General features: G+C 27.7%; 1 protein-coding gene across 1 annotated transcript in view; it reads left to right on the top strand.

Annotated features, from left to right (window-relative positions):
• Window positions 1-5,440, top strand: part of LOC110266913 (E3 ubiquitin protein ligase DRIP1-like) — an 8,819-nt gene extending 3,379 nt beyond the window's left edge. Inside the window, exons 3-5 of the mRNA XM_021111972.1 lie at window positions 4,024-4,123; window positions 4,381-4,597; window positions 5,003-5,440. Of these exons, the coding sequence (XP_020967631.1) occupies window positions 4,024-4,123; window positions 4,381-4,597; window positions 5,003-5,341 (656 nt within the window). The 3' untranslated portion in view covers window positions 5,342-5,440. The remainder of the gene's footprint in view (window positions 1-4,023; window positions 4,124-4,380; window positions 4,598-5,002) is intronic.

Genomic DNA, 10,255 nt, shown 5'->3' with positions numbered 1-10,255 from the left:
CTTTTAAAAGTTGCAAACACAAGTACATAATCTGTTTTTAGTTACTACATACAAAATGAAATACTTGTACTTTTAAAAAATACAAATACATCTCAACATTTTTTACCAAATCCTTTATTAATATTAATAATAGAAGTACTAGATTATTATTATTATTAGTGTCCTTTATTATTTTTTACTATTTATTCAAAAGCCAAAGCAATCTTTTACAATTCAAAAATTTTTACTTGGTTCTCAACCATGTAAATAATTGATCTAAGTGGTCCTTGATACATTAGAAAATCACCCTTTATGGGAACCAATTAGACTAATTATTTGAGTAAAGTATCGTTTTTATCCCTAATGTTTGGGGTAAGTCTCAAAATTGTCCCTAACGTTTGAATCGTCCTATTTAAGTCTCCAATGTTTCAAAATTGACTCAATGTTGTCCTGCCGTTAGGAATCTGTTAATGGAATTGATAACGAGACAAAATTGAGACGATTTTGAAACATTAGGGACTTAAATAGGACGAAAACGTTGGGGACAAAAACGATACATAGAAATAAATTTTTATTTTATCCTTCACTAATATCAATCTTTTACTGTACATAGTTATTCAATTATTTTTTAGTCGCATTTAAGTAAATTACACTTAATCACATTACTTTGATTCTAAATAAATTTATTTTTTTTAATTTTACTCTTAAAGATTTTTACTCATAATGAAATGTCTAGAATCACATTACTTTATTGTATATGTAACATTTTTTCCCACAAGTTTATGTACTAATCATTCTACAAATATTTCATGATGAGTAAAAATTTTTAGGAGTAAAATTATAAAAAAATAAATTTATTTAGAATAAAATTAATGTGATTAAGTATAATTTACTTAGATGTGATTAAAAAATAATTGAATAACTATGTACCATAAAAAATGATATTATTGAAGGATAAAATTAAAATTTATTTCTATGTATCGTTTTGGTCCCCTAACGTGTTCGTCCTATTTAAGTCCCTAACGTTTCAAAATCGTCTCAATTTTGTTCCATCGTCAATTCCGTTAACAGATTTCTAATGGCAAAACAACATTGAGTCAATTTTGAAACGTTAGGGACTTAAATAGGACGATTCAAACGTTAGGAATAATTTTAAGACTTATCCCAAACGTTGGGATAAAAACGATACTTTACTCCGAATTATTTTAATTACGGTTAAAAATCAGATAAAATTTTTTGAATTGTAGAGGATCGTTTTATCCTTCGAACAAATAGTCAAGAACCAAAAAGGGTATTTAATCTTCTTCTTGTCCTCTTCTTCTTTATATTATTATTATTAAATTCATTTAATTATATAATTATTATTAGGAAGACTTTCCTTGCATTGTATCTGATCAACTTTGTATTGTTATAAATAGTGTGTTTTCCATATTTATATGTATTGAGACATATGTGCGAATGTATTTTGGTTCAAGAGAGAGAAGTTTTCTTAACTTAGCTTTTGTGTTCTTTCTCACTTAATTCGTTTTGCTATACCACAATCGAAAAATTCAGGTTTTACCCTAGACCACTAATTATTTATTCCCAAATCTATACCAATTTCTTTAACTAATTTTGACTGTCTTCAATTGTTTTTAAATATTAACATCTTTTACAATTTGATTAACCATTTAGGCATCTATATATGTCATCTTACAATTCCATTTCTTGTTCAAATGCTTGCATATTATTTTCTTGGTTTTTTCTAAAATTTAAATATCATTTTTCTATGATTATTATATGGCTAGGTTGTTTATAGCTACAATATTTTGGATTGAGCACAAATTGTCCTTTTTGGTAGTTTTTACATGTTATTTTTATCAATTCGTTTTCAAAAATTTTATTTATAATTTAAAAGAAATTAATAAATTGAATATTGATACAAATTTTTCTTTTATATATGCCCTGAATTTTAATTTGTGTGATTTTAATCTACAGTAATTGAAATGGCGAACCACACTGTTATATTGAAAAAGACTACAATTCTACCATTTTTAACTTGCAAGATTTGTGATGAATTGTTGGAGGATGCTACTGCTATTGTTGAATGTCTTCATTTATGTAAGTACTTTGGTTTGAATCTATCCATACATATTCTTTTGAATCCAAATTTTATAATTATTACATGTATTGTTTGTTTGGATACTTTAGTTCAGAATTGTTTTAAAATAATATATTTTGTTTGAATTGTATGAAATTAAAAAGAGCAAAGTTGCTTTAATTACATGCATGACAAAACTATTGAAAAATATATGTATTCTATAATAAATTTTTATGTTATTTATTATTTGATAATTTTTTTAAAGTACTTAGTATTTGATTAATTTTACTAAAATTGAATTGACTCGAATATTTAATTAATTTATTATTATAATAATAAAATACAAATAATCTTAATTTCGTCCTCTCAACCACACAAGTTCATTTTCTCTTTTCTCCCTATTTTAATTCTAGAAAATTCTTCACCTTTGCCAACCCCAAGTCCCAACTCATGTCTCACCCTAACTTCACTCATCAGTCTGAGTCTATCATTTTTTTTTATCTTTGACCACTATTTATTCATTCATATGGTCCGTTTTCTTTTTCTATTCGTCTAGTTTGTTTATTATAGTGCTTTATCTATTTGTTTGGTCCATCAACATCCTCCTTTCATCACCACCATCTCAGGATTAGTGAGCTCCACTTTTATCATGTGTCTTCTACTTTCGTCTTTTCCACTATTTTGTCTATGCTAAAGTTCTCATACCCTTTATTTACTTGATTTTCATCATTGCTTTGCTTCAGTAGTGACTAGGATTATTTTTTAGGTTTTCAAATTGCTTTCATTGGGTTAAGGTTTCTTATGGTTGATGGTTGTTGAAATTTTTAAAAAAGAATCTGTCTAAAGTATGAGAAATCTTAATTTTGTTTGTGTTGTTTTTCAGATCTTTTATTTAAAATATGACAAATCTAATCCTTTTTCTCTAATTGCATATTTCGTTCACAATAATGATACTTTTCTTAATTTATATATTTTTACTTTTTATTTTTGTTTTTCTTTATTATAGTTTTTTCATATTTTTCACTTTTTGTTAAGTTTAATATATAATTGGGTACTTGAACACATGATCCAATTCAACTCGAATTTAATCGGTTTGAATTTATTCGAGTCTGATAATAAAAACCTCAAATCCAATCTGAACTGAATGGATTAAAATTTCATCAGTTTAGTTTTCAATTCTCCATAAACCCAGCTCAACCTGACTCGTTTACACCTCTAACTATTTATCTAAGGATTACCTTATTGAAAAATATTTGTTACTAAAGTCTCAAGTTAATTTGCAAATATTATTATATTATCTATATTCTGAAAAAGTATTTTTCACAAATAATGCTCAAGAACTGATTATGATTGTTTTCAATAAAAAAATACACAAATATGATTATTTTTCAAAAATAGCTTAAAAAGGAAAAAAATTTAGTTATGATGTATATATTGAAGAAGAACTACACAGAGTTATCATACTTTTTCATAGGGAATGTACCCATTTAAGATTTGACCATTTCAAAAATTCTTCCTCATCAAATAAAATTTTGTTAAGAAATAACTATGATAAAATTTTTTATTATTTTTTTTCTAAATGTTCAACAATTATACACACATAATGCAGACCTCATATCAGTGCCAACAAATGTTTTCATTTTGGGAAATTGTGAATTTGATATAATAGTTTCACTAATTTTTTCACTAGTGTGGCTTTTATTGATTGATAACAACATATGTCAAATTCGTTTAATTTCTAACATAAATTTACTGTAAAAATATATGTCATTAAAAAGTTATACTTCAGATAAAGAGGTTTGTTATATATAGTATGAGATGAAGAACATAAAAACACAAATTGGATACCCATAAAAGTTTGTATTATTATTTATTTATTTATTGCTCAATATGCATTAATAGAAAAGTTTATTCAATCATTTCTCATTACACGGAATAATCTTATTTCAATAAATCTTGTTCAGTTTGCAAGAAGTGCATCCATCACAAAATTATTGAAGAGGAATTAGAACATTGTCCAGTGTGTGATCTAGATTTGGGACCTAAACCTCTCGAGAAATTGAGGTTAGTTTCATAATCAAATTTCAAACCACTATTAAGTTCTCTTTGTTTTTTTTTCTTTTTTTTAAACACAAACATATACATGATTATTGCCCATTTGACCACTCTATGATAAAAACGTAATAGTATGTATTATATGTTCTTTTATTAAAGCACATACATACATAACTAATTCTTTTAATTTGAAATAGGTGCATGTTCTATTTTAGATTCTTGCATGCTAATTTAATTAATTTGATATCAATTTTGGGTTCCTATAGGCATGACGAAAGTATGCAATCAATAAGAAACACAATATTTCCTCCAAGAAAAGAAAATGTTGTTAATAAGGCGGATGATGATGTTGCCAATGCTGAGAAGAATGAGTTATTAGGTGACCTTGGCATAATTTTGTTTGAAGATCCTGAGAATGAAAAAGATGTGGCATTAAAAGATTTGCTAGATACTTCAAAAGAACATGTAGAAAATATCAAAGAGGTAAGATAACAAAACAATTTAACCTTGTCTTTTTATTTAAGTTCATGCATACATATATGAAAATTATTTCTTTATTTATCATTTACTGTGCTATATTTATATCAGTTATGTTGATCGTAAGTAATAAAAATAATTAAAAACGATATTTATAATGATCTTATAATTGAAATAAATTCAATTTTGATGCATTGTTAGTATAAAACATATCTATACTAATTGCATAACATCATGTCAACAAAATAACTATTTTTACATTAACCACATCAATAATCATCTAAAAAAATATAATTGAACGACTACTTTAAATGTTTTTCTTTTCTTATTTTACTTGTTTAATTCTACTAACTTCAATATCATTATATAGTATTTAGAATATGATTATATCTTCTTTTTTTATTGATACAGAGTTTGCTACCTTCTGAAAAGAGTCATTGCATGGAAAACAAAAATGTTAAGGGTAAAAGTATTTGTCTTGATAATGTGGAAGAATACAATACTGATGAAATTTTACAAATAGAAGATAATAACAATGGCTCTCAAGTGGAAAAATCTAGACAGAAGAAAAAGAAGCACAAGAAAAAAACCAAAAACATCGCTGAAATTTACCAAAAACATGAAACAATTATTATTTCTGGAGAATCAACTGAATATTTACCTTTAGCTTTGGAAGATTTTGATCAAGTTAACATTTTAAGGGATAATTCTTCATTTTGGATATGCTTAGAAGCTTCAGAAAAACAGTGAGAAAATAAACATAACTTTATATCTTAAAATTTTATTATATCCTCTAATTGTGTTACTTATTTTTATCAAATGTTATTTTAGGAAAGGAGATATGCCACATTTGCCTCAAATCAGTGAAAAATATATAAGAATAGAGTAAGTTCTTTTGGATTCATTATATATGTATTTTAATTTATACTTTAGTTTATACTTCTTGTGCTTAATTATTAGCAACATTGGATTATTATTGTTATGTTATATAAAATGACAATAATATATAATATATCAACAACGAATAACTGGTCAAAATGATTCTTTAAGTTTCATTATTGATCAAACTAATTTTTCAGATTTTTACTCAATCAAGATAGTTACTATAAATTAATTGATGTAAATCATGTTAGTCATTGACTTAGTTTTTGTCTTCATGTCACTAGTCAATATTAATCAATTGTTAGTTAATATGTTAAGTAATAATTTTGGTATGCCCAAACTATTCAATTATAAAATTGTAAAATTTCCCTCTTTCTCTTATTGATGTCATTCTCTTCTTCTATCCTATTATTCCCACCACCAAAATCTTCATCGCCATCGCGACCATCTCAAATTGAAACCACCACTATATAAATTCTTCTTTTTCTTTCTTTCTTTCTTTCTTCTTCTTCTTCTTCTTCTTCTTCTTCTTCTTCTCTACCATCACTTTATTATCACCAACACCATAAATCATATTTATGTCATTATCATTACTACCACAACCGAAATCGCCACCCTACAACCACCATTACTCCACCAAATCATTATCATCATTAAGAAGAAAAGAACATAACACATCATTACTGAATCAATCAATCATAATTCAATAATTATATACAGGAGAAGAGAAACATAATTGAGAAAAAGAGATAAATAAAAAGAAAAACAAATTTAGATATTTAAATATAAAATATGAAAATAAGCTTATCATACAAATTCAAATTCATGTAACTTAACAATTAATGCTGGTAATAGGTTTTCACTTCAAATTAAAATATAAATCTAATAAAATTAGATTGTGATATATACCTGAATTGATTTCTCATGTCTTTATTTCCATTTATGTTGACAAGGGATGGAAGCTTACCTGTTTCGTATATCCAAAACTATATAACCAAGAAACTAAATCTAAAAAATGATGATGAGGTAATTTTCTTAATTCTTTCTCCTACATATTTAAATATGTTGATTTAATTAGTGAATACTCAGTAGTAGAAGAAAATAACATTTCTTGAAATTCTTCGAAATTTGCATGCTTTTTCATTTAACATTTACAATAAATGACCAACTTTTTTGTTGTTATAATTCTTCTATGGTATATGCTTGCCAACACTTCTAGTCAATTTTTTATTTATTTTTCTACTAAAATTGTTAGCCTTTATTATTGTTTCTCCATTTAATTTTTAAAAATGATTATTTATAACATGGTATTAATGTTTCCATCATATAAAAAGTCTAAAGTTTGATCGCAAAATAAAAATGTGTATTATTCACATTCCAAACCTAGAAAAGCTCTGCTAATGCTTTTAGGGAGGAAAGATGATACGATATATTAAAAAAAAATATGATAAGTATTTTTGTTGTTAAATAAAACTATATGATTATTTAAGAAAACATTTTGAGATAGACTAAAAGTTGTGATAGTTCTCACTTCTCACTACTGGTTTCTTGTTTTGTAGGTTGAAATCACATGTTTGGGAAACCAAATATCCACTAAAATGGAGTTGAAAAAGTTGGCTAAGTTGTGGTTTAACATGTCATTCAAAGGAAAGTCAAAGACAAAGCCATTACCAAATGATTATATTGCAATCATAGGCTATCGTCGTCGTGTCTCACAATCATGATCCTACTCTCCTTTTCTTGTCATTTACATTGTTAATGCACCTTTGGGAAAAAAGACTTTATAAACTATTTGTTTTTGTATTTGCAAATATGTTTGAATAATGCTCTCCTTCACCATGTTAAGAACTTAATAACTATTCTCCTTTATTATATATTATTATTATTATTGTTTTTATTGTTGTTGTTGTTGTTTGGAATGTTTATTTGACTAATCTAATTTTAAGTGACTTTGAAAGGCAGTAAGCAAATCAGCCGTCATATATTTATACATATATTTATACATAAATACATGTGTCGTTTAACACGCTTTTATATTATTTTGTATTTTAACGTTTATACAATACTAATGATTGATTTGATAGTTGATATTTTTTATATATACCTAGTATGGTTGTTTGAATTAGTATTTCATTTTTCACAATAATTTTTTGGGTGAATTATATAATTAAAAATAAATCACTTTGATAAGATGAGAAAAATGGTAGATAAAAAACCAAATGTGTATCTATGTTATAATCAACGTTTTTAGGAGATATAATTTCTCATGCGAAATCAAAATTTTTATGACTAAAAGTTTTAGAGTCTGATCTTTGTTATCTATTTATCTAAACAAAAATAAAATTTAATATTAAGAAAAAATAGATCTTGTAGAACCATTTATGTGTTTTTGTTTAATAATTTTAAATTTCTACAAGAAATATTTCAAAACATACATAAAAATTTGACTATCAAATGATAAGTTTGAATTTGTGGTGCTCTTGATTTTACTTCCAATCTTAAGATATGATAAAGCTCAAAATACAACGTCTAGATACGTAAACCCAATTACTTTACAAATGGACACAAAATCCCCAAAGAAGGGCATAACTGCAACAATATATAAGAGTAACAAGAACCATGTATACGGAAATAAGTCAAAACCTTGCTAGGTGACTTTTTAATGGAAAATGTTAATTAGTTATTGATTTGTTGCCCACTATTCTTTTTTCAAAAATAAGCATATGTTAGCCTGCTGTAAAATCTACAAGATTAGTAAATAATTAATTAATAAATTAATTATTATTCAAAAAATTAGAAATATGAATTTTATAGTTTAATGAGATGGAGTTAATTAAAACATGATTTTTGACACTAATTTTGAAGAATTTGGCCAAAAATTGGGTCGAACGGGTTGAACCAAGCAAACCGGAACCATAACGGGCCCAAGGCCCAGCCCATTATCACCTAATAAAAAAGGCTTCAGCCATCGTCTCTCTCCCTCAAAGGCAATTCACGTTACACTCTAACGGGGAAAAGAAAACGGATTTTTCCAAACCCTTGGCAAAATTTCAATCTCACATAACTTTTGATTTGGAGTTTCGATTGACGAGCCATCAGTGGTCACGCGTTTATCTCAGAATTCTCTACAAAACTCACCCAACAACTTGGTAAGAAACTTGATTTTCGTGCCCAGTACTTCCCCTTTTAGTTTCGTGATTTGAGGTTTTGATTTTTGAGAAATGATGTGATTTTGGTATTTAGGATCAAATTAACATTATGGGTTTGCTGAGTATTGCCCAAAATCTCTCTTGATAAGGTGAGAAACATTTAACTCTTATATATATATATTTTGGAGACAAATTCGGTGAAATCAGTGACTAGAAAGCGAACCGTGGAGGTTGGATTTTTGTTCGGTGAGGCTTCAAGGCTTTGGACACTTGAGAAACAGAGATAATTGAGCTGCTCTAACTTAGGGAGGAATCGGCTAAGGTATGGTTTTGGTTTCTCGTAGATAATATATAACATTTCGTGAAAACATAGGCTAGATGACCATAAGATAAGTTGTATGATATGGAAGGTTGAGATTTAGTGACTCGTTGTTGGAAATTATTGAGTGGGTGGTTGAAATGCATGATGATCGATTATTAATAATTGTGAATAATGATGATGAGAATGATTGATGATTGATGAATGATATTGAATTATAATGATAAGATTTAAAATGAATAACGAATGTGATAAATAATATTGATAGTAAATGATAATGAGGATAGGTTGTAGAGGTTTGCTATATATATATATATGTATGTATGTATGTATGTATGTATGTATGTATGTATTTGTAGATGATTGAGTGGTTTGGATGGAACTCGGGAAGGGTGGCAAAGTCTGACTTTTAGAGGAGGTGCTGCCGAAATTTTATGAGAATTTTTGGGAAGTTTTGTATTAGTTAATTTGGATGGAAGAATAGTTTATCTAATTAAGATTGAATGAATGTATGTTCGTGATACTTGGGCAGTAGCAAGGATTGTGATTCGTCCTGCTTGCTCCGGGTTAATGTTTGAGATTTGATAATAATGATGATTGATTAAGACTAAATGAATGTATGTTTGAGATACTTGGGCAGTAGCAATGATGGTGGTTTGTTCCGCTTACTCTAGGTCAGTGATTGTGACGTTTAGGTAGTAGTAGCAATAGTGGATTATTTCACTTGCTCCAGGTTGAGCTTTTAAACACCCGCCTGGGTAGTAGCGGTAGTAATGGTTCTTCCACTCACTCTGGGTTAAGTGGGTAGTAGTAAAGGGGTTGTAGCTCAAACCTACTTGCTCCGCAATGGGTGTTTTTGTCCATGGTTAGCTACCAGGACTTGTCGGGTTGGTTATATAACCAACAGATGAGACTCATCATCCATAGAAAAGGCATGCATCATGTAACACCCTAATTAGCCTAGGCTTTACCTCGCGTCTAAAGCAAAGGTTAATCAGATATTACGACAGTTCTAAGCTCATACATAACATATATATATATAGAAAGAATAGTATAATCTAGAAGCCTGATGAAGGAGATAGCTCAAAAACAGGATTTGAAAAGCGCAAAACGTACTAGCGAAGCTACTAACTTAAAGCACAAGAAATAGATACAGTATGACAAAATATCATAGTATAATATCATAAGAATCTAGCCACGGCTCGCGGAGTTTAAGCCGGCTAGCCATATACAGACCATACATGAAACCAGACAATAAAAACAGCTTATACCAGTTTTGTTCTCTCAATACATGCCTCTAGGCTAAACGAAATA

This window comes from Arachis ipaensis, chromosome B09, assembly GCF_000816755.2.
Source record: "Arachis ipaensis cultivar K30076 chromosome B09, Araip1.1, whole genome shotgun sequence".
In the NCBI taxonomy this organism is placed as follows: domain Eukaryota; kingdom Viridiplantae; phylum Streptophyta; class Magnoliopsida; order Fabales; family Fabaceae; genus Arachis; species Arachis ipaensis.
The sequence above is the reverse complement of the archived record's forward strand: the minus strand, read 5'-3'. Positions and strand labels throughout refer to the sequence as shown.